Source organism: Tenebrio molitor, chromosome 1, assembly GCF_963966145.1.
Source record: "Tenebrio molitor chromosome 1, icTenMoli1.1, whole genome shotgun sequence".
Taxonomy (NCBI): Eukaryota; Metazoa; Arthropoda; class Insecta; order Coleoptera; family Tenebrionidae; genus Tenebrio; species Tenebrio molitor.
In genome coordinates this window covers 25258506-25284330 of record NC_091046.1, presented here as the reverse complement: position 1 = coordinate 25284330, position 25825 = coordinate 25258506, and the positions used below count along the sequence as shown (strand labels likewise).

The following is a 25825-nucleotide window of genomic DNA, read 5'->3' as shown; positions in this document are numbered from 1 at the left end:
TTCACTAAGGAAAAACCGTGTGAAATGTGCCATATTTCACAGTGGTCGTCTGAAAACGTGTTTTAAACAAACGTGTGTTTTTTATACAACATGTTTAAAACACTGTTTTAAACTGTAGATTAAAACATACCTAATGTTTTAAACATGCCAACCCTGCGTCTAGGCCGTGAAAAGAGAAGAAGATAGGAAACAAGGAAATTTTTCTGGCGCAGGGTCAAGGTTCGCAGCCTGACAAACCCGACGGTATGTAGCTACCATCCCGCTGAAATTTTGAGGAAAAAGGCACGGTTCCAGCTGCCTCTTCAGCTGGGGCCGTGATCCGTAACCTGTATAATGCGTTCACAATTGACTCTTCAACGCCTACTATGGGATGAAATTTAAAAAAACACCCGATAGAACGGTGCTTTTATTTAGCCCATTATGAGTAGCAACCCTTCTTATGGACCACTCCTCTTCTAATTTGGAAAGCATCAAAATTTTGTCATGGTCTGTCAGTCGAAGCATTTTGACTTTTCAAAAGTTTAAATGTCAGAGTTGATTAATTACAACCCTGATTTAATACAACGAAAAATAACGGGTGTTTTTAAATTTGGCGTCGAAGTAGGCATTGAACTGTCGATTGTGAACGCACTATACAGGTTACGGATCACGGATCAGCTGTTTAAATCTTACTCTTTTACACGAGTGGTGCGATCTCAATCGACTCTCCAACGCCTACTTCGACGCCAAATTTAAAAAAACACCCTTTCGGTGTACGCGAAAGTTCTGAAAGCAAGTGTACCCCTCAAAAATCAAAAAGTCGATTTATTACCTACAGTTTTTTCCACATGTAAAGATGCCTTTTTGAACACCATAATGTATCTGTCACAATAGTGTTAATGGTAATGTTAATATTAGTGTTAGCCAGAATGTTAATCTTCAGAGCATTGGTGAAACGTTCAACCGTTCACAATAATGGTGATGGTGATGTTAATGTTAGAAACGATGTTAAGAGATCCAGAAAATGTCTGCTTCTTTAACATCTTCGTTAACATCTACCAATCACCATCGAGAATTTCACGCACGCGTAGGCGCAGTGACAGTTCACACCACGTTGACAGCTGTAAGACTAACATTCCGTTAACATTATTGTGAACACTGGACTACTAACATCACCATTGCCATCTCCACTAACATTATAACATTACCACTAACATTAACACTATTGTGACAGACCCATAATAGTGTCTGTTTTATCCTCTGTACGGTGCTCTTCGCGAAGTTATAATAGTGGGCTACCCTCCGGATCCACCACCCTTCTTCTAATTTGGAAAGAATGAGCACTTTCGCGTTTTCGGTTAGATTAGACATTTTGTTTGTCAAAATTGACATTGATCATTGACAAAAAAAAATACATTTTACACTGTAGAAAATTAGGTGTACTCTATAATTTTGAAATTAACTGTACATCATAAGTCACTTCGGTCAATCATTTTTATTCCATAATTTTATGACAAGAATAACAATATCGTAATGAATGTTCACGCTCACGCAAATTTGTTTGCTATCTCTTTTATGACTGTGTATACCAATAAAAACAAACTACCTTCCATATCACCAATAAAAAAAAAAAAAAAAATTAATGTTCTAATGAACTTGTAAGTTATACTTGAAAATTTGAGAAATTGAAAACGATAGCTTCTAGGCCGGAAAAAGTAAAAGTCTCAATCTTAAAAAAAAATCAAAATTTTTAGTCGAAAGTTTAATCTTGATTCAATTTTACTCCTTCGGAACAAGTACTCTGCCTAATGACTGGAAATTGGCAGTCCTTAAGTCAATTTTTAAGAAAGGGAATAATAAATTGATCGTCTTCAATATTATTATATGTAGATCAATAAATTTGACATCAATAGTTTATTAAGATAATGGAGTGAGATGAGATGAGGAAGCATTTATGAAGTCATTTTGTCGTCCCAGAAGACCAGTAGGTACGGTTTTGTTCCTGTAATGATCTAAAACATTACTTCCTTCCGCCAAATATTCGAACCTGCGCAAAACTGATACAAGTGTGGTGGTGGTCGTCATCGAAGCGAAGGGTCCTACGTTGTGATTTTGTTTTGGCGGAAAAGGTTCGGAATGCAAACGGTGAGGGTTCCAGTTGGAAGAGTACCGCAAAATAAAGCACCCAAGTGAGGAACGCAAAATACCTTTTATTGAAAAATGCAGAATATAGCCTAAGGGAGTCCGTTTCGGCTCAGGGACGCGAGGGTCGCGGGTTCGATTCCGACTCAGGGCGAAATTTAAAATAATAAAAAAAAGGCTATATTCTATCTCGTGATTCGGAAGTCACGTTAAGCCATTGGTCCCGGTCTACTGAGTTGGTCATCATGCCCCTCCTAGATTTGTAAACCAGTCCTAGACTGTGTAACAACATTTTATAATAACTTTGATTTCCGACGAACAAATGAAACGAATCCAAAATAACGGGAATTAAGTTTAACGAATTAAAGTAAATTAAATAGCTGAGGCCATTGCAAAGCCAGACAACAATATTAAAGCGGCAAAAACGAACAGTAACGGATAAATGACAAAAAAAAAATACAAGTGAAAGTTTCCAAAAAAAAAGCAAGTAATTAAATTATAAATTATAATGCAGTTATCACAGACAGGGACGGATAAAAACCCTCTTCAAAACCGCATCCCAGGTATTACTCATCTTTTACAACTCGATTTATGACAATCCTATTCTTAATTAGTAACTACTCGGTCAAGGTACACCATCAGGAGGTAACAAACTCTCGGCCGCGAGGAGACTCAGAAGAAAAGTTTTGTTTAACTTTTAATGAATTGATTTCATACTTTTGCTATATATATACTTTTACATGTACTCCATAACACAAGACATGGCAAATTTACCACCCCCTAGATTAAAATCGCGTAAACCACTTTGGAAAGAAGAATTTCTCATGGAACCATTTTCCAAATCTGACTATTGGAAAGCAGCCTGGCAAGACGTAGATATTTTCAATAAAAATTTAATTGAGGATCCTACAAAACAACTTCCGGGATTTGACCTACCTAGGAAAATCTGGTGTAAATTAAATCGTTTTAGAACCGGGCATGGCAAATGCAATAATATGTTGTTTCACTGGAACATTCGTGAAAACCCTTCTTGTGAATGCGATGCAGAAAAAGAAACCATCCAACACATTGTGGAAGAATGTCCCCTTACTAAATTCCAGCAAGGTTTCTCCAAACTACATCTACTTACCGAAGACGCCCTAAATTGGCTACAACAAATTAAAAACATATAATTTACCATAATTATTTTATGAATTTCGAATTTTAATTGTAATTTTCTTCATACGAATATATATATATATATACTTTTGCTGCTCACTGTATAGATTTCAAACAGACCAAACTTAATCACACATTCCAGGTTTGGTTTAGGTACCTATCTATAAGTCTACGTCTTACAGGTATTTATTTATATACCTATGTTTTTAAGCGTTCGGCATTGGTGTAATATGTTGTTGGATAAATATGAATATGGATGCTTCGAAGCTTGATTGACGCACGAAAGGACAATACACTACTTCACTTAATTGTGTATTTATTAGCTACTGTTTATGTACAAGTTGTCGATCGGACAGACCCCATGAAACAGAGGGTGAGACACGGTCTCACGGTGTCTCACGGTGGTATACTGATATATAAAGTTGGTCATAAACTAATAAAAGCGCCGCCGCCGCCGGTGGACCGGTGCCATCGGCAAACCAGATGACTCGTGGTATAGTGGCCACGGAGATATACTGATAATGTATTCAGTCCCCATAACGAGGACGCTGGCTACGTCTAAGTAGTTTATTAGGGGTAAGTGCTTGGACAAGATATTTTGCCTGTAAAGACTGCCTGAAGAACGCCAGGTGACGCTACCAGTGACAATCGATATTGGGACTGAATACATTATCAAAATATCTCCGTGGCGACTATACGCAACAACTTTTACGCTCAGCGCCCAGTCTTTCTAATTTCATGAGCAACTCACATTTCCATATAAATTGTTACAATCTTTCGCCGATAACCACCTCAAACATGCGAGAATAGTAACATAAATAAGTACCTGAAAAACAACATGTAACTATGTACGGTCGGTGGACAAATAAAACTGGGACACTTAAAATTTAATCTGTGTAAATCAGACCATTGAATTGTCAATATACCGGGACATTTTTTTAACATTGAACATAGCCCATACTGGCCCATACTTATTCCCTATGTTCAGTTTTAAAAAACACAGGTCAATGCACGTATGTATACTTCGTCCAGCGAGAGATTGGGAGATTTTAAATTAACCCAACCCTACAAAATGGACTAGAATACATTAATTAGAGCATAATTTCAGAGCAAAAATGTTACTGCTTGAAGGATATATTTCAAATTTTACGTGCACTAGGTACTACTTTCTCTACGTAGAATTTAGTGATTTTTATGTCAACCAATCTCTCGCTGGACAAACTATACCTAATCACGTAACCAAGGTAACGAAAATAAGTACTTGACAGTTTGGCGATGGGGTGTTGTAAATCTTACTTCTGGTTTGGTTTGTGATTAGGCACTTATTGTATTCTCAATTTGGTTGTAGGTCCTAAAATTTTATTGCATATTATGAGTGATTAAGGGGCACAATGGTTGGGTTTGAAAAGGTTGGGAAGCGGCGCATGCCGTTTGCCGTACAATGCAAATATACAAAATGTACAATACAACCCTGCTTAAAATATTACCTGCTAGTGGTAAACTAGGATTTATAAACCCCCCAAGATCTTTAACTTAAAGTACCATAAAATTTTACGACCTACAACCAAATTGAAAACACAGTAGTGTAACTGCGTCATAAATTCCTGTCAGTTGTGCGGCACCTTGGAAATAAATCGGCAATGTGATGCGTTTTAATTTTTTTAATTTTCAGATTTCTGTTTTCTGTATTAGTTTGAACCTATTTAGATTTAAAAAAAAAATTGAATTTTGATTAATTTCACTTTATCGGCTCTTGACGCGAAACCCAATTGATAATAAATAAAATAATGGGACAGGCTTATAGCTCCATATGTGTCTCTTCCTAACCAAGCGTAAATTTTTTTCGATAATTAGAAACCGCGTAATCGCAAAAATGGTAAATGTTGGACCTGCCTGTATGTAAGTTCTGGTTTATCCTATTTCTATTCAATTGTCTGTCTCATTACAAGTATGTTTTGAAATCTTAACGCTTAACAACTACAATTTACAATAACATTTATTTCGTTGGAGCGTTAAGCAGCAACAGACAATAAATGAAATGATGGAAGTGGAAATAAATGACCAAAAACGCAAATCCACTAATCCCAATTAATGCCAACAAAAAGACAAAAACGAGAGATAAACCTACATCCGCTCGTCTTAGCGTTCATCTGTTTCCTGCGCAAGCCTGCTGGAAAATCAGCTGACTGGGTGACTGCGCAGAACAGTCCACAACATTGGGAAGTTAGTGGCGAAGTATTTGTGTATGTTTATATCAGCTGTTTGGCTGAACAATTAAAAAATAATGCCTTTTATATCCAAAGACTGGCGATCACCAGGAGAAGCTTGGGTAAAAACAGAAGAAGGATGGGAAAAGAAAAAAGTATTAGAAAACTGTAAAACAATCAAGTAAGTTTGTTAAATTCATTGCACACCGATCGATCCATTTCTGCAATGTTGTTTCTTTGTTCTCGCTTTCGCCACTTTCTCAATACAAACTAATGTACACCAATTGAGTAATAACATTAAAATGTAGGTAATTTAATTCCTTAATTATCAACGAACATCTTAAAACGATTGTTTAATTTGTTGTATTAATAATAAATATTAACCACTAAATAAATATTATTTGTTTTTCGCAGGTAAGTAAGCCATATCCCGACAGGAAAAGTTTTAAAAATGCCCCACTATTATTTTATTTCATTTAATTACTAATTAATATAAATATAATATATTTTTGAATTACATTATGTAGGTAATGAAAAGAAATAAAAAAATATACATATTTAGAGAAGAAATTCGTTTAATTTTGTATATAATTTTGAAAATAAAGAATGGTATAGTTTGTCCAGCGAAAGATTGGTTGACATAAAAGTCACTAAATTCACGTAGAGAAAGTAGTGCCTAGCGCACGTACAATTTGAAATAATTTTTCAAGCAGTAACATTTGTGCCCTGAAATTATGCTGTAATTAATGTATTCTAATGCATTTTGTAGTGTTAGGTTAATTTAATACAATTTAAAATCTCCCAATCCCTCGCTGGACGACGTATATTTGATAAACTTACACAATCAACAACTGAAAGTAAGAATAAATAGTAGATATGTAAAAGTAAGACTGTTTACTTAGATATATATACAGCCTGTCCCCTATTCCAGAACTGCATCCCCATAGAAAACAAGCATGTGCCGACAGCAAAAGAAACTCGAAGATGACTAAAATACATTTTCCTGTAGCTCACATAATCGAGTTATAAAGTTTTCAATTTTACCAACCCCAGAAGCTCGTACTCAGGTATTAACCTACTAAAAAATCGGACTCCCCTTTTTGTTTGGGGAGGCAGTTCTGGGACACATGTATGTATTACGCTTTTAAAGCGTGACATTGTTAACACTTTAAAAAAATTTTAAAAAGCAAACAATTAATCATTAGATACATGTTTTATTTGGGCGGCATGAAACTCCGCACAGGTCCCTAACCAGCGGGGTGTCATAAAATTATGGTTGATAATCCCAAAACGAAACTCCGCACCGGTCGGGCACAGGTAATCTGGACGGGCGGCGCAGCGCCCGGTAGGTCATCCTTAGAATGGTTTTTGGAAAAATTATAAGATTTTAAGGTTTTTAAACGTTTTTGAACTATTTTAAACATCTTCCTTAGTTTTAAGTGAGCCGTTTGTTTTAAAAGATGTATCCCATACGTGAAACCACTCAATGAGGTAAAACTCAAATTATGTGTGAAAATTACATGTTTAGTTTCCATCATGTGCTTGGTTTCAGTGAATCGCGCTGGAGGTGTATAAATAAAACCTGCAAAGCGTTTATACTTACTGTTGGTGAAGGAAGTGAAAGAATATTCTCTTGGGGAAAATTTTCACATTACCTGTCCTTCGTGCGGAGATTCATGCACCTTTAATCCTTTTACCTGCATCGGTGCGGAGTTTCGAATCGCCCTTTTATTTAATGCCAGCAACACCATTGATGTACATACATACCTATTTACTAATTTTATTAATTTGTTTCATCTTTTAAGGGATCGTACTGGCAAGACAACATAGATTTCATACTAAGAAAATTTAACTAGAAGTATATACCTAACAGAAGTAACTGAATCTAAAATTATATAAATGTGTCTACAAATTACAAATAAGTGTTTTGGTTCTGTATACTGGGTACCCCAAAATTCGCAGAACAACTCAATGTTAGATTTGAAGATATGGGGGCTTCAAAAGGTACAGCTTTGGGTAATCTTGCACATACGGGATCTCAAATGTAAACACAGCGATCGGATTGTTTCGTGCTTCAATTTTCTGTCGCGTGCGACGTTGCCATAGTGATTTAACGGTCTACAAACAAATACTTAATTAAGACTGCCGGGAAAATAATTTGTTTCCGGGTGCTGTAGTGGTGAAATTAGGACTATTGAATTATCACACATTTTTTCAAATTGTATTTATGTGTTAGTCAGCAATTTCGAGTTTAGAGTAGATTTTAACGTTATTTGTTTTAATATTTTTGCATTTTTAGATTTTATTAATACATATATGTTTTAACTAATTTAATTTCAGAGTAAGATATCGTTTTACTCGAAACTTTTGGGCTTTGATCTCGTTTATCTTAAATATTAAAAAAGATTTTGACTATTTGTCTTGTACTAGCCAATGGAATAATAATTCTGAATGATTGTAATTAGATTTGCAATTAGTTTCTTCATTATTCACTTTTTGAAATGAAACTTTTTATGGGAGGGTCTTGAAATTCTGATCGGCAACCTTTTTGTGTGACGAAAAGTGGTGGGGGTAAACCGTAGAGGGATATCCCTCTACCGGGTAAACACTATCGGGTCGAGTGGGAGCAGTGTCTCGCACAACGGTTGCGCCAATATTTCCATCTCACTTAAATGTAAGTTAATACGTTTGACACGATACAAGCATCCCTTAAAATTGTGTATACTTCTGTCTTTGTCACACTCACGGCATTTATCGATAATGTCTTCTTTTTAATTTGGAGGTTTAAAAATGAACAATGAGTTACGCATTTCGATATTGTTTAGTGTTATCGTTGTTTATAATTTATTTTCTTCATTAAAATATACAATTTTGTTGTGAATATGCTATTTAAAAGTGATTGATGAATAATTACAATGTTTCCCTGTAATACAAAAGTTTCACTTGTATCGTGCGTCTTTACGACACATTCTGTTTTTTTTTCACTATTTCTCAAAACTAGGCAAAAATGAATAGGGAATTCCACAATTTTTCTTGGAAAGCAAAATAATTGCCCCAATCCTCCTACGTATTCTTAAACACTAGATAAATTTGAAATGTTACAGGTAGGTACGTGAAACGTTATATTTAATGTGCATATACATATATTTCATTACAAATTTTAAACTGTAAATATAAAAAATTCAAAAATGGAAAAATTCCCTATTCATTTTTGCTTAGTTTATTTCATATTTACGTCACTTGAACATTTAATAGAGATAGGAAATAGTTTTGAGAAATAGTGAAATACAATTGATAAAAGAGGAAAACCAAAAGAAAAACACTGTATGTCGGATTTACCTTAAATAACGTATAGCAACATGACTTTGATTCTTCTTTCTTATTTCTATGGATACAACAATGAAATATTTGCCGACTATTGGTATACACAGAATGTTTTTAAATGTTGCCACATTTAGTGTAACAAATAGATCCATATCTTCTACAAAAAAGAATATTGATTTTTTTAAACATTTTTACCTCATATTTTAATGACAATGTACTACTAAGCTGTTCCGCGAATTTTGGGGCACCCAGTATAATATTTACTGCACTAATTAAGTAAATAATACCTATGAATAAAAGAGACTAGTTTTCTAATATCCATGTGTACATATTAACAAATCCAATCCCGTATCTGGGGCACTGTGTTACAGGGTAAGGGGCACATTGTTACAATGTTTAAACCTATGAGATCTTTAAGTAAATTATAAATTAAAAAACAATAGGAATACAATTTCAGCTTTCAGTAACTTATGAAAAATTTCCTTAGCAGATTTTCAGAGAATCCGTAGACATATGTTTGTCGTTTCGTCTTTCTTGCAAGAATGCTTGAGATAGGAAGCACAAGTTCTATGCCCCCTAATGCTACTATCACCATATCGAAATAGAAAGTGTTATCTACCTTCCCACTCCTGCGCAAGTAACTCACATCATATTCATCGTCTTCATGTGACATGTCACATAGTGGCCCCTAACATTGTGACCCAGGCCGTATGAACAGAAAAAAAAATGAATATTTGTTTTTAGGTAATAATCATAAAAATTTTCACTATTATGAAACACTTAATATACAATATATTCAGGGAAAAACAGTCACTTACCTAAATCCACAACTTTAGGAAATAAATAAATTTATTACTTTAAATGCCCAAATTTATTTTTTTTGACGAAAACTTCTCGAACCAATGAAAAATTTCAAAATGATAACTGTTTCATTATGGTGGCTTATGCAGTTGTCAAAACTGTATCATAGTGCAATTGAAATTATAGAAAACGACGAAGATATTTGATTTGTACGACGAAGATATTTGATTTGTAACACTGTACCCCATGTCACAATGAGCCCCACCTTACCCTACTTAAAAATCCCTGCTAAAGAGCTTATTAACAGACCCTCAACTTTTTAGCATGTGGGTAAATCCCTATGGCCAGCGTTAAAAAAAAGGCACCGTATATACATACACATACTTTCCTTCATTCCAGATTATTACTTTCTTTGTTTTTTACACATTAAACAATTATTTGACAGTTGAAATTCAGTTAAACTTCGATGTGTGTTGGAATTTCTTAAATACTTCCTTTAATTTATATTTGGAAAATTAAAAAATGGCCAACAGACATCAATTCTTCCAAAACAACTTTAAAACACTAGTAACAAAAATAACATGCATAGTTATGCAACATGTAACTTTTATCAGAGGGGACACGCACGAACCCAGCTGTAGTAGGTACCATACGTAGTGCTTTATGCACAGATTGCATACTTTTTGCGACATCATTGTCTCTGTCTTGTAAAATGCCAATCAGAAATTCATTTTGTATTATGTATTTTTATTTTTGTAGCAAAGTATGCACCATTTGGTTGAGTGTAAGTGTACTAAATTATGAAATAAACTCTCAAACTGTGAAATACAGCACTTTATTTCACTTGTGAAAAAAGTTCCATTTTAATCACATAATGTCCATTTAAAATATTCAACAATACACGCAAGATAACAAGTTTTACTATGCTAGTAATATTAAATACTATGTTCTGATGGTGCAGTTGGTGCAGAGTGCAAATAGTTATTTATATTACATATGCGGTAGGCTACATTTTACAGCGCGAAGTTTTTAGCTTGAAACACGATCGCGCAGCGGGAGTGTTTTAACAAAAACGGAGCGATGTAAAGTGCCTACCGCCGACGCCGACGACTCATTACTTGTTTTCTCAAATTTGAAATTTGTTGCAACCAAAAATTTTGCAAAACCTGGCAAAGACTGACATTTAATTGATGAAATGGCAGAAAGTTATCTATTATACCGATAACTGACACGCTTACGATTTACACCACAAGATGGCGCCATCAGAAAACAATAAATTTCTGTTCATTTTTGAAAACTGAGCGGATTAATGGTAACGGTATCTTGTCTTAGTATAAATGGACTTTACTTGTGATGGGCTAAACATTTTTCTGGAGGTTCCAGAAAGCTTAAAATTTTCTTGTTATTTTACACACTCCGTGCGGTAAAATGACAGATAGTTTGATTAGTGTGTAAAAACCAAGATACCCTACCTGTTCACAATGTGTAAACAAAAACATGTCATTTAGAGTTGAGGAGGCCAAAAAGATATTTTTCAATTGTGCACAATTAAAGTTTGTAACATGAAAATTGTAAATAACGTAACGGAACTATGGATGTACTCTCGTGTCAAAAATAAATTACTCCCCAGAATTCGAACTTTTAGGGAAATAACGTTTTTCATGTTGGGTGTAACTAGAATTTTCAAAAATAACTGAATGCTTAAGGTTGGTTTCTATCAATTGAGAGATTAAGTCCAACTAAATATGCCGCCAGAAACCAAAATTGATTGTGAAACGAAAAAACATCTATCACTTAGCGAGAAATAGAGCCATATGCAACTGTTACAAGGAATTTGCTGCCTTACGGTTACGATATCTTTTGTTTGTCACCAGAAACCACATAGCCTCCAACCTAACCAAATTTATGGCAACCTAGTAACGAATATCCCTAAATCATAGGGAGTAATTTATTTTTGAAAAGATTATACCATGTTTCAAACAAAAATTTGATCGGGATTGTCTGTGAGAAATACAAACTTTGAAAACTTGACTTATCTTCAATTAATCCAACTCTAAATATTATTATTATAATGGTCATCTTGAACGAACTGTAATAAAGTAATGAATAAAGGTGTGCATGTGCATACTCTTTATAATGTTTTTACCAAACCCAAAAATATTTTTACTAAAATTGTTGTGTTTATAATATTTCATATTGGAAAAATTGGATTGGGAACAGTGATCAATGATCATACCTATAATTTTAAAGCACTTGAGATTCCTTTTACAACAATACCATAATTTTATTACTGTTTATGTGTAACCTTAGTTTATTATGTAAAAAATGTAATGTAATTTACATATTGGGTGATTCAAAATGATTGTGGCCAAGTATGGCAACTATGTACGAACATTTATGTGGCAACTGTGTGGGTAGGGTAGAGTTGACATTTCCTTGACAGTTCATAGTCGCGCAATTTTGTAAGTTGTCAAATCAATGTGTAATGGAATTGAAAAAATCAAATGCACGCTTATGAAATGTCATACAAATGTCAACTCTACCCCATTCACACAGTTGCCACATAAATTTTGGTACATAGTTGCCATACTTGGCCACAATCATTTTGAATCACCCAATATTTGCTTGCATGCAATAATAAAATCTTTTTTATTATACCTGAATCATAATCCCTGTTTTTGACACTAAAATGCGTGCGAATAAGGGCCTTTAAAACACTACAGCTTTAAGGGTTGCTTAGGTAACAACAAATTCACCTACATTTTGAACAATGATCAATAGACATTGATACACGATTTACGATAGCAACGAAACAACAATTGACCATTTCTATATCAACGATTAATGACACAGATTACCTCGGAAAAGGTATTTCAATTTACTTTTTTTGTTATAATTTTCAGATTGTATGGCAGGTATAATAAAAAATTGCGTATGATACACGTTTATAAGGGCCTTTTTAGAATCTGCGTCCCTAATAGGTCTATTATTGTATTCAATTTGGAGTCGTTTATGGCTATCTCGCTATCTCTTAAAGTACTCGTAGTTTAATGGATCTTTAAGAAAATTTTTATCAATATTTCAGTGTATTCTTGTCATTTACACCAAAAAACTTCCAATATTAATGTTCAAACTCTACTTTTTAACATATGTTGCAGATGTAGTTGCATCCGTTACCTTGAATTACCAATTAATACAAAATTCCCAAGAATTTGATGGTTTAATTTTTTTATTTAAACATTAAAACGGATGCAAATTCTAAAAAATAACATAAAAAACTCGTTTTATAAGGGCATTGGCGCACTCGTCCCATACAAAACTCCCCTACGGGTCGTTTTCTACACCTGGGACTCGTGCGCCAAATCAACCCTTATAAAACTCGTTCTTTAATATACTATTAAGCTGGATTTATAGATTGACGTTCGTACGTATGACGCAACCGCTTACGCAACCACCGGGACATGAACCATCGTAAACGAATTACACCGTTTATAAATCGACGTATGCGTTTTCCGTAAACGTTGTCCCGCAAGCGTACGCGAGTTGGTCATGTTTCAACTTTGGCGTCAACGTCTTGCGTCAGCAGTTGCAATCGATAATTATTCAGATCAAAGAAGGGGTTGAAATCTTAACCGTGTGTCGACAGGGATGGAAGTATTTCTGGTTGCGTATACCCGTTACAATTTAATAACAGTATGTCTATTCTTCGTTATTAAAAACACCATTACGAATGTAAAATTAATCTTTTAAGTCCTGAAGTAAAAACCATTTTTGCGTTAAAATTTGGTTCATAGTGACAGTTAGGTACTTGACGTTTATTAGCTGAGTTAAAGTGCGTCTATCGATATTTTAAAACGACCTTTTGCTTCCTTCAGTGGTTTATTGCCCGCTAACAAAGATTGTCGTAAAAGTGGTGAGCAACCGATCCTCAATAATCCGCAGGTACCATCGAGAGTTTTTGTTACAGGGTAGGTAAATAATCCCCTAGTAATGAGACCATCATAAACGACCCAAAATGTTAACTAGTGTTTAAAAAGTCGTTTCAAAATATCGATAGACGCACTTTTTTAGCAAAGATACGAAAAATCTGACACTGTCAAAGTCATAACCGCCCCTTATCCAAGTAATTATTGATTGCACCGTATGAGCAAACTTGTAGCTGCTACGAGTAATAATAATTAATAAATAATAAATAACAAATTTGTGTCTTGGTCGGCCATCACTGATTTTTTGACTTTTACTTTTGCGCTTGCGTACCAAATGCGACAGGCCAATTTATAAAATGGTCTGTCGTCGACAATGACACGTCAACGTCAGCAGTACCGTCAACGTTTGCGTCGTACGTACGGACGTCAATCTATAAATCGAGCGACGTCATTGATTTTTGCCCAATGGTGTTATCACCAATTTTTTTAAATAACCCCCACTTTTTTCTTCTCTTTCTGATAGATCTTCCTACTACCTAAACGATGAATGAAAAAAATTGCTAATACCTTACATGACAATTTTTTCGAGAAAATGACAAATTTTATTTCAAAAATTTAATTGAATTTTTTGTAAAAATTTTAATTGACCTCAAACAAAAACAAATAATCATCTAAAGTTAACAATAAAATTTAAGGCAAATGTTGAAATTGCCCCCTACCAACCATTAGGGACTTACCGCCACTTTGTAGGTACACTGCGCTCAAAAATGTCAGGGCTTTTTGTTCCATTTCAGCGCGAATTCTCTGCCGTAAATCTTCTAAATTATTTGGTCTATTAAAATAAACCTTTTATTTTAAATAAACCCATACAAAAAAAAAATACATTAAAAATTGAATTACATTTTTTAAGTAAAATTTGTTAATAAGGTATTAATTTTTTTCATTCATCGTTTAGATAGTAGGAGGGTCTATCAGAAAGTGAAGAAAAAAGTGTGGGTTGTCATTAAAAAAAAAATAGTGATGACGTCATTGCGCAAAAACCAATCTCGCCATTTAAACAAATTTCACAACATAGCATTTTTGTAAATAAAATCGACTTGTGCGAGCGTTTTGCTCGAAATCGAAAACATTAAATACATTTTGTTCCTAACTTATCACCACACTGTATATCTCGCGATATCAAAATTAATCTGTTTCAACGTTTCTCACGCAAGTCACTAATTTCCAAAATAATCCGGGTGGATACTTCCCCGTGGGCCACTCTGTATACTGATAATAGTAATATTTTATAGATAAATTGTACAGTCGCGAGCAATAAATTTTGATCGTCAAGGTCATTCTTTGACGCAATCGAAAATGCTCCATTGTAAAACAGTCGTAAATATCATAACCTATCATCATGTTGTATGACATTAATTGTCATTTTTTTCTCAATTTTTTGACACTTTGTTGACGTGGGCATAATCAGGCAGGGAAATTTTTTAAATTTGTGACAATCCAACCAAATTTTGAAATGACATTGACGACCAAAATTTATTGCTCGCGACAGTACATTATAACGTCAATGGATTTTGTAATACAGAGCGCCCAGAAATGTGGTAGCAACTTTTACACAAAGTGTCACAAGATGGCACTTTCGAAAAGCCAAATTTGTTCAGTCTTGCAACATTCAATTTTTGAATTTTTTCGAAAGAATATGTTAAGGAGGTTTTCCGAACAATTTTTACCCCCGATTTGTACACTAAAATTTGTCGAGATGTTGCTCGAAGGGTTCAGTTATGCATTGAGCATAATGGTGGTCAATTTGAACATTTGCAATAAAATTTAAATTTGAATGTTTTACGTTTGACATTTCTTGACATTTATTTATCTCAATTTAGATAGCGGCGTTGCCATGCATAAAAAAGGTCTCTGTAAAAAAGTGTCATCTTGCGGGACCAATCGAAAAACTTGCTACCACATTTCTGGGCGCACAGTATGTACAGTGGCGGCCAAAATAAAGTAGGACAATGTTTTTTCGCTAATGTAAATTTGCTTGCCCTTTCTATGGTTACTATGAAAATATTTATTTATTTATTATAGTAACCCCGGTTTACTCAACTCAATTTTGGCTAAATTTCTTAATAAGACTTGTCCTACTTTTTTTTGTCCGCGACTGTATATCTTTTACAGTAAATGCTTAATGTGATTATTAATTATTGCATGATCCTACGTTTTCGAATTGGTTTGCGGTTGTTTGCGTAGGGTTGCTGACACAGCAGTAATCTATCAAAGTATAGGTATACCTACCTATTTAACTACGGTAGGGAATTATAAAGCGAACTGGAAACTTCAGTTTTCAATGTATGTGTTTACTTCATCTGCCTTTCTTTATACCTTGACTGGAATATCGTAAACATAATGAACACGGAAATGTAAGATATTAGGTAGGTACTTAAAAATAACAAAACATTATTGTAGTTTCCTTCGTAACACCACACCTCTAATAATAAATTACATGTTACGTTATCTGAATTACAGTATGTCCACGGATTGAGTTACAAAGAGGAAACACTTTTTTATTTTTCAGAAAAAGTCACTCTTGATAAAGTGAGCTGCGTGTTTTTAAAACAATTCGAATAAATTTCAAACCAAGCAGGGTTTAATCCCCAAATATGAAATTCAAACTCAAAAATTTGTTGTCAATCATACCTTTTTGTAATTCAGTCCGTGGATACGCTGCAGATAGGTACTATTCCGGACACGGAATTTTGGCCACGACTGACATTTAACTGACAAATATGTGTGAACTGGTCTTTATTGAATATAACCCAACTTTTGACTCGATAATGCCATTTCCCTGCTTTTTTGATGTCACAAGAAAAACTTCAAAGTGATTTTTAATAATTGTCATTTATTAATGACACTAATGACTGGTTTACATAATTTTTTTAGAAATGTCTAAAAGATGTTGGCCAAGATTCCGTGTCCGGAATAGTACCTACTTTATACAGGGTTATTCTAATCTAAATGATTGTAGTCGAAGTAGGCCATGCCCATGTTATTACATTTTTGCCGCTTTCATGTGAACTGTCAGTTTTTAGGTGAAAAGTGCGGTGATGAGATTTTTATTTATTTTTGTTAAATTAACGATTGAATCCAGATATGTTGAGTTGTTTTGCACCCAATTTGACTCCCATGTATGTTTTGATGTTTTTTCATTTGGAGCGGCAACCATAAATTTTACATTAAGTTTTCATGCCTACTTTGACTACAATAATTTAGAATAACCCTGTATATAGTTCGGATTTTGTGATAATAACAAACTCAACCCCTCATTCGAAATGACACGTCTATGAGAATGAGAACTTATATTTGTAACTACAATTAATTTTGTTTATATTACATTGTTTACATTACACACTAAGACAAGGCGAAGGAGAATGTTGTACTATTTCATTAATGGCAGATTGTCTCTTACATTTTCTTAAACCTCAAGACAACTATTTCGTAAATAAAAACAATTAACCCCACAGTGAATCCAAAAACTAGAATAATAAATGCAGACTGAATATCGTGCAAAGAAAAAGGTTTCTGGACACTTTCATTTCCCACGTTACGAAATACAGTAGTTGTGGTGACACTACTTGCGATGTCGTCGTACCATTTTTGTACTAAACCGATTTCAAAAAAATGTATCATTAAAGAATTGAATTTAATAAGGTAAGGTGAACCTTGTGGTACCATGAAGGACATGTAATATGAAATTATAGATTCTTTGGAAATGTGCAGTCGGGAAACACCTTCACTAGTTACGTAAACTAGTATAAACAATTTTGCATCTTTTCTCCTTTCCAAAGCAACCACATTTCTTTCGAAAGCCGCTTGTTTCATAGAAACGCGATATTTGTGCACAATCTTTTCGTGCAAATGTTTGATTAATGTCGAATTGTGATAATTCTCAAAAACATTCAAAGACGTTGAAATTGCCAACCCAGATTTGTCCAATTGTTCCAACGTATTGATGTCAGCGTAATAAGATTTTGTGCTGAATGATTTTACTAAGTTTCCTTGAAAGGTCCAAGTAATAACAGCGTTGAATATCATACAAGATGCCAAAAATGTGTTCTTTCCTTTTAGGTGATGCAGCTTGATTGGAGCTGATACCAAAATTAGAAATACATCAATTAAGTTGTATTTGAATGTTCCTTTAGTTCCAAACTGGTAAACATTATCAAAAATGAACCAGAACAATAGAGAAACCAAACACGTACATGTTAGGAATATCCATGTTTGCCAGTGAAAACACTTAAATACAGCCAACCAGTGTGGTATTCTTTCCGCCTTAGGAGCAACAACACATATTTCATCATAGAAGTAAACATTAGTAAATTCAAAGTTGCCAGTTTTTTGGTCCGTCACAAACATACCATTTGCCACTAAATCTATCAGATCATACACGATGTACCCTAGTGAACCAGTTATCCTTCCAGGTTTTAAAATTTTACCGAAATTTCTCTGTTGTTTATAAACTGTTAACACACTAAAATTCATTTGCTTTGCTAGTTCACCTAAAACATTGCCATCCACTCCACCAAAGCCGCTGTACTTGTACAAATCGGTGTGTATACGATTATCCTGCATATTTTTGGGAATTTCACTTAATGCCGTGGGAAGCCTTGAGAATATTTTTACTCTTATCGGATACTTTTCCAAGTCTTCCAAACAATTTAAAATTTCTAAACCGTTTATAGATCTGAGTTTATAAACGTTCACAATACCCCAAGACGTATATGTTTTTTTGAAAGGTCGGTAAATATAAACATCTTCTGACGTCACAGGAGTATAAACCACAACATTAAGAATGTGAAATTTAGTCCATAATTGTAGCAAAATTTCACCTATATTCGATCGAAACATTGAGTTAGATTCTACATTTAAAATGAAAATCGCATGTAGTGATCGTCTATTTTCTAGTGACAGGACAAATGATCCATTTAAAAATATTTTTAGTACATTAAAGGACCAAAATATAAGTATCTTTCCCTTTCCAACTTCAGAAGCATACCTATGACTTGGACAGACTCTTTTATCTTCTGTTGCGTAATTTAATTTACGTATTCTGGTTACACGAATAACTTCAGGTTTTTCATTTTCTTGGGTGAAATTATAATCCAAAACGAAATTATCGTTCAGAAATTTTGTAAATTTTGGATCGGGAATAGTATCCAAATTACCATTCAAATCTTTAATGTCAATTCTTACAGCTGTACCAGGTTTCAAAATAGTGCGAATTAATTCGTTGCAGAAAAATCTAGCATACGAATGCACTTCACCAGTATTAATTATTGTTGTAATGTCGACTAACTTTGTTAATGAAAAATAGTGCGAATAAAAACGCAAAAAATCTTGTGTACGCCATTGATGCATTCTATCATCATCAAGCTCAATTTTAAAGCAAGTTAAACTGTTTTGTAATATTAAAAATAACGTAGACAAAAGTAGCAGTTTATTCATTGCAGTACGAAATATGTACTTCCAATTGTAGCTGTAGTTCTGAGCAAACTGACAAAGTTGGAATTGTACCATAGTACAATATTAACACAAAATCGTCATGCAGAAATAAAATTGATTTACTTAGGTATTTCGACATTTTGTTTTAAAATTAGTATCTTGAATTTGACAGTGTAACAAGTGTGTACATACAATTTAGTCGCTTCTAAGCAAATAAAATTCATAAGTAAATACACAAATTGAGGATGTCACCCCCAAAATTAGTACAATAAATGGCAATTGCATGTCATACAACGTAAACGGTTTAACTTTTTTTCCGTCCTCTGAATTTTTAAATTTTTCTTTCATTATTATACATTCTACAACATCATTGTACCATTTTTCGGTTAATCCACTCTCAAACATTCTTCTAATTAATTGATTAAATCTGGGTAGATACGGCGAACCTTCTGTTACGATAAATGCGAGATGGTAAGAAATAGGACATTCTTGAACAACATGAAGCAGAGGAATTCCTTCCCGAGTAACGTAGACGTACTTAAACAGATTTGCATCTTTTTTCCTTTCTAATGCCACAACATTTTTATGGTAAGCGACCGCCTCTTTTGCGGATTCATTCCGATCGATTACATTGCTCTGTAATCTTTCAAACAATGTTGATTCATTATTATTAAATATATTCAACGAAGTTAAAATCTTTAAACCAGAAGTGTCTAATTCCTCCAAAGTGTTGATCTCGGCATAATAAGATGTAGCACTAAATGATCTTACTAAATTTCCTTGAAAAATCCCGGTAAATATTACCATAAAAACATAACATGAAACCAAAAACATGTTTCTACCAGGAGTAGAACCTACTACTTTCACTGGAACATTTAGAAATATACTGAATATATCCATCCATACTTTGTTAACGTTGCTCTTGTCAAATTCAATGTTTTGAAAAGTATACCAAACCAAGAGAGAGAAGGAAATAGACCCAAAAAGTAACAACCACACGTCCCATCCAAATCCTATAAAAGTTTCTACCCAATGCGGTATTTTTTCGGATTTTGGTGCAATAATACATATTTTATCATTGGCATAGGGTACTGTAAATTCAACGTAATTGTACTCTTGCTTGGTAATAAATCTTCCGTTCGTTGCTAAATCTACAATGCTGTTTACCACTGCACCCAAACTTCCTATAACTGTTCCGTTTTGTAAAGGGACACCGTAAAAAGTATGATTCGAAAAATTTGACATTTGAACTGTGAAATTCATAATTTTTGCCAGTTCGTTCAGTATATTTCCATCCAATCCAATAAAACCACTAGGATTTTCCAAATCTTTAGTTGCAGTCTTTTTGTAGCAGTTTGCGTCAATCCTTATAGCAGTGGGACTTCTTGGAAACATAGATACTTTTAAGTTAAATCTTTTCAAATTTATTCCCGATTTTATCGTCAAATTTCGATTATCAAATAGTTTGTTCAAAGGATGCATACGAAATACTCCCAAAGTACCTGATTTATTCTCTTCGAAATGATGATGTATGTAAATGTAATGATCCTTCTTACAACAATGCGACATCAGAACAATAACATTTAAAATCCGAAATTTTTCCCATAACATCGCCATCCCTACTTTTATATCTCTTAAATAAACATCATGCAGAGTAGTATTATCTAACATTAAGCAAATGAGGTAATTTGCTCTATTATTTGGAATTATAGGATATCATGAATGCTGTAACAAATAAGTCAACATAATAAAACTCCTTATAATTATTACATGGTCACTGTAATAATATGGGGAACGAGTTCTGCTTTGATGACTGTGAGTAATTGAATTATACCCACAATTCGTTCTTGCAGTCAGATTTTCTATTACATAAATACTCCTCGTATTTACTTTCATGTATTGGTTATTACAGTTGGTTATTGCTCTCGTCACTTCGTCAATGAATGGGGTAACATTAAAATCTTCTGTTTGGAAAAGCCACGACACTGTAATTGAGAGACTTTTTGCAAAATATAGAGAACAGATTTTTTGAATGTTTTTTGATAAAATGGGACACTGTTGTCGTTTAATTTCTTCTGTTATTATATTCAACGGTAGTTGATCGTATAACAAAAATGTTGTAAAAGTTAGTATTACTAAAAAGAAAAAGCGCACAAAAGGCATTGCAATGTTTCGGGTCAGGACTTGACTAATTTCACGTCACAAAATAGAATAAACTGTTAAGTACAACAATAATTCACAAATTTAATAGCGATTGTGAGTTTAATTTTGTTTGTAAAACTGAGTCTTAAGTGCCCTTCATTGAATTAGTAATTAAATTGTCATCAGTGCCAACAACATAATTATTCTACATTTATTATTGTTTGCTTAACTATACCAAAGAATTTAATAGCTGAAGGACACAATTATAAAACTCTCAGATAGTTTGTTCACTACATTACAAGTATTATGTTGTATTATAATAAATTGCCACACATCTGAATAAACTGCACTAATAAGTTAAATTGTAAATTAAATTAAAAAGTTTCACATTGAGTTGTCTTAATAGTCGGAGAGCTGATGACGAATTTAGGGAAGGTATTTTAGGCAATCAGAAATATAAAAAATTGTACTATTTGAATATCAGTGAATCTGGAATCGAGAGTCGCTAAGGGCGTTTGCGGTTATTTTACTACTGCGCAGCACATGACATTTGCAAAAAATTAATCCCAAAAAACATACTTTAGGCAACTTAAAATTATATTAATCTTTTAGTTTAACATTAATAGATTATAGAAATAAGAATGCCAGATTATTTGGACGGTTTTAAAGTACAGCCGGACTGCCTCAAAGTCATTTTTTTAGTGTACGCAAAAAATATACTTTAGGCTGTCTGAAATTTTTATGGCAGATTTATTAATTGATATTAAAAATATGTGCAAAAAAGCCAGACGAATACGAGGGTTTTAAATAATTACGTCTATACATACTCAACTTTGACTACAGCATTATTTTTCGAGTCTTGTTAGAGGTAAAATCAAAACGAAACATGACATCACGTGGTTTGCGCAGAAGACGAATGTAGATCAGTTTAATTCAGCTACGTATATGACAGTGGCGGAGTCAAAAATAAAAACACATTATTCTTTTGTTTACGCTATACAGGGTGTTAGGGCTGTTAGGGGAATGTTCTGAAGATGAAGATAGTTTTCATTATTCTATTAGAGGTTCTACAACAAAAGTAGATGACCTCGGTATAGAATTTCTTTCATCAAATGAAGAAAATTGGGTTTTGGTTAAGTTTTTGCCCCTAAATTATCAATTGTATGATACGCCCCTGTCAGCGGTAAATTGGAGAGCGCGCACCTAAGCTCCACCCTGTCATGTTTCGTTTTGACTTTACCTCTACAATGTCACAACGTCGCAATTATGGTTGAATTGGGTCTTAATTAACAAAAACTGAAAATTTAAATAAATTGAAACAAAGTAACAAACGTTTTATTTTTCAGGCAAGGTAATTCAGAGGAGCCTTCTGCATTCATAAATAATGAGACTGCCATACAACCCCATTGCCACATAACAATTAAATCCACGAAAGAAGTAATACATGAATATTTCTCATTTGACAAACAATATAATGTATCAGTTATTTCTTCCAGATTGCAGGATTTAATGAACTGAACGAAGCTGTTAAAAAACTAGATTTTATGAGCGCTGTAAGAGATGTAAGGCGTTTCAATTATATTTGTGCTTTGCTTGGATTACTCATTGGCCAACAAATGACAGCATTGTCAGGATGTGCTCAAAAAGTGCTATTAGCAATGTTGGAAGAAGTTGCCAGTCAAGCAGTAACAAGTCAACATAATCCTAGAAATTTTCGCCAGCTGTTGAAAAAATTAAGAACATTAAGCGATGCGGAACGTAAGTCTTGCTGGGGAGGTCTTTTAGGTTCACAAGTACTCTGGAGTGAACACACAACGAAAATTGAGCGTATATTAAAAATGGCCGCTAACATGCAAATTTGTGAACTCAGTCCAGAATCGAGGCCCCAGCTTCTGCAATTACCCGAAGAATGTATTCGTGAGATTATTTTGAGATTATCAGATCACAGAGACTTGACTGCTAGTGCACAAGCATGCGAACAAATGGCTGCTATTGTTGGAGAACAACGGATTTGGAGAGAACTGACAAAATTTCATTTCTCACCTACTCAGATAGATTTAGTTTTACCAAAAAATTGCGAGAAAATTGACTGGAAAGAAATTTACCATTCTTTGAAAAAGTAAATTGTACTTAACTGGTTTGACAGTGCTTTTATACATTGACATGTTTCTAGATCTTTTGGTTTAAACGAAGATCGACAGTATGCGGAAATGTTGTCCTTATGCCGATATTGTCGATGCCTCTTCTGGAGATCTTTAGGACATCCGTGCATCGCCGACCAGTGTCCAGAATTTCGTGCTAGACTTCAAGAAGCTGGTGGAATTACTCCGCCCAGTCCTGTTCCTCCTTCAGCTTTTTTGAAGTTCTTCTCCTTGTAGTTGCCTTCGTCCACTTAATTTATTATGCTTGTGTTGCATTGTGATACATATTTTTATGTAATTTTAGAGGCCGCTGTCTGATGTAGATATATCAAATTTAAATTATAACAGATTCAATATTTTCACGTACCTACTCTATCGTAGTCAATAATTTTCGTACGAATTAATATGATCGTAGCTGTTAAATAAAAGAAACATACTTTTTGTGACATGGTGATTCAATTGAAACAGATAATAATCAATCGTTCTTTAAATTATAAATTAAAATTAAATGCACATAAAAATAAAAACGATGTTTTTTGCTGGACATTTTGGAACTATAATTCGGTAAAATAGAACGTGTAATTTTTATTGCACCTAAAAATACGAGTATTTACCTTATAGTCTAAAATCATTTATATTTTACTCGTTTTTTATACTTGAAAGGATTTTTTACATCAAGAATTGTTTTTATACACAATATTACTTAAAACATCTCATCCAGCAAATACAATTCTTCCTAATATTGAATGTAATAATTTATGTAGCTATATACAGGGTGTTAGGTAAATGTCCTGCCGAACTTTAGAGTATCAGAATGCTGATCATCAGATTAAAAAAGTCCGCAGTCATTTTTCGCTCAGCTCTATAGTTCATTTTAAATTTGTTGACAAAAAAAGTACACCAACTCGTTGAGAACCACTGAAAATTGTATTATTCCAGTCACTACTACCGTAAAAAATTTAAGTAATAGCCTTGGAAACGAAACTTTTTCTTAATTGTGATTCTCAAACGATGGGGTACCTTTCCGCACCCCATTTTGAACGAAATTAGCATCCAAATAAAAAATGGTAGAGGAAAAATCTACCCAATTTTGCCTTATAATGAACTGTTTACATTTTGGCAGATCGTTTACCTAACACCTTGTATGTATAGTTCATTGTGTATGTTGATAACTTACTTTCACAAACATTTTTTGATTTGTTATTAACTACCTTTTTACTAACGATACGATTACTTTGTATTGTACGTCTCTAAAAAAATTACAGGTAATACATCTGTACTAAAAATAATATACTATCTGCAGTTAGGTTACCATGTCATATTTTTGAACTATTGTTTTATTTACTCTTCCTGATTTGGATAATCTCATACAAAAATGTGAAAATAGTAGGAAATTAAAAAACTCAACCAGTATTTATAAAAATTAATTGTTAAGTATGGTTTTTGGTCTCATTATTAAGATACTGCATATTTTTGCATCTAAGAGAGAGTTAATATTTTGACTGAGAAAAATTCACATTACTTAATAGGATTTTAGAGTACTAACAGATGTGCAATTTGATTAAGAAATTATGTATTTTCGTCACTAATCTTTGAATATTTATCATCTGAAGTGACTTTTAACAATAACAATCTCAAATTGTCCGGACCAATACTATAATTTGTGTCCAGTGATATTAAATTTAAAAACTATACATTAATTTATATCATCTTTCCTCTTACTAACCTTATAAATAAGATTCTATTGATTGGTGTTATATCCATAATTTTAAATCGGCAGCTTATCCTTTATGTGATGGTAAACATAATTATGCTATCAAGTGATCAATCAAAAACAGTTACATTTCTGATGTTGAAGATTTGAAGTAAATAGGTATAAAAGTATGAAATAAACGTTATAAACTAACTAAACGAAACTAATTTTAAGGTTTTGTAAATCAGAATTCAAGTCCAAAGAAGTTTTTTTTAAACTTCCTTGTATACATTCTTTTATTTAAAATTTATTTTGTATAAATCTGTTATTTGTATGCTTTATGAAAAATAAAAAGTTAATAATAACTACCTTATACTGTGTCTAATCTTTCTAAAACTCCTTGATCTTTAAAAAAAATTAAAAGGTTTCTAGTAATGATTATAACTATGTATGTATACAGGTCGCTAAAAAGTATGGATACAGCTAAATATTTTCAGAACAATGAGCTCTGCTAAACCGTTCTGAAAATATTTAGCTATATCCATACTTTTTAGCGACCCTGTATAAATATTAACAAACAAAAAAACTTGGTCAGTGAAATTCCTAATTGAGTACTGGACTCTTACTGTAAATATTACATATTATAGCAAACAAAATTATGTTAAATTTATGTCAAAATAGGCAACTAAAAATTTGAGTTCATCACAAACATTGTTTTCATAATTTTAGCGTTAGAGTAACTGAACTGTTATTTTTCTATCATACTGAAACACATTTCTTCAAAATGACGAAAAATTACGTAACGAAAACAAAATTTTA

At 33.4% G+C, this 25825-nt stretch overlaps 2 protein-coding genes across 2 annotated transcripts; one reads left to right on the top strand and one right to left on the bottom strand.

Moving 5' to 3' along the window:
• Window positions 1–5351: 5351 nt before the first annotated feature.
• LOC138135848 (F-box only protein 25) lies at window positions 5352–25379 on the top strand. Its single transcript, XM_069054791.1, has 4 exons — window positions 5352–5667; window positions 22519–22609; window positions 22669–23291; window positions 23346–25379. Exons 1-4 carry the CDS (start codon window positions 5564–5566, stop codon window positions 23548–23550), a joined length of 1023 nt encoding a protein of 340 aa, XP_068910892.1. The 5' UTR covers window positions 5352–5563; the 3' UTR covers window positions 23551–25379.
• Window positions 19226–20425, bottom strand: LOC138137599 (glutamate receptor ionotropic, delta-2-like). Its single transcript, XM_069057092.1, has one exon. The coding sequence runs from the start codon at window positions 20423–20425 to the stop codon at window positions 19226–19228; it is 1200 nt and encodes a 399-aa protein (XP_068913193.1).
• Window positions 25380–25825: the final 446 nt, after the last annotated feature.

Excerpts from the sequence above, each read along its gene's own strand:
- LOC138135848 (XM_069054791.1), top strand. The coding sequence starts at position 5,564 with ATGCCTTTTATATCCAAAGACTGGCGATCACCAGGAGAAGCTTGGGTA. Across the intron at positions 5,668-22,518 it reads GAAAACTGTAAAACAATCAA|GCAAGGTAATTCAGAGGAGC; the intron begins GTAAGTTTGTTA and ends TTTATTTTTCAG. Across the intron at positions 22,610-22,668 it reads CAATTAAATCCACGAAAGAA|ATTGCAGGATTTAATGAACT; the intron begins GTAATACATGAA and ends TATTTCTTCCAG.
- LOC138137599 (XM_069057092.1), bottom strand. The coding sequence starts at position 20,425 with ATGTTTCCAAGAAGTCCCACTGCTATAAGGATTGACGCAAACTGCTAC.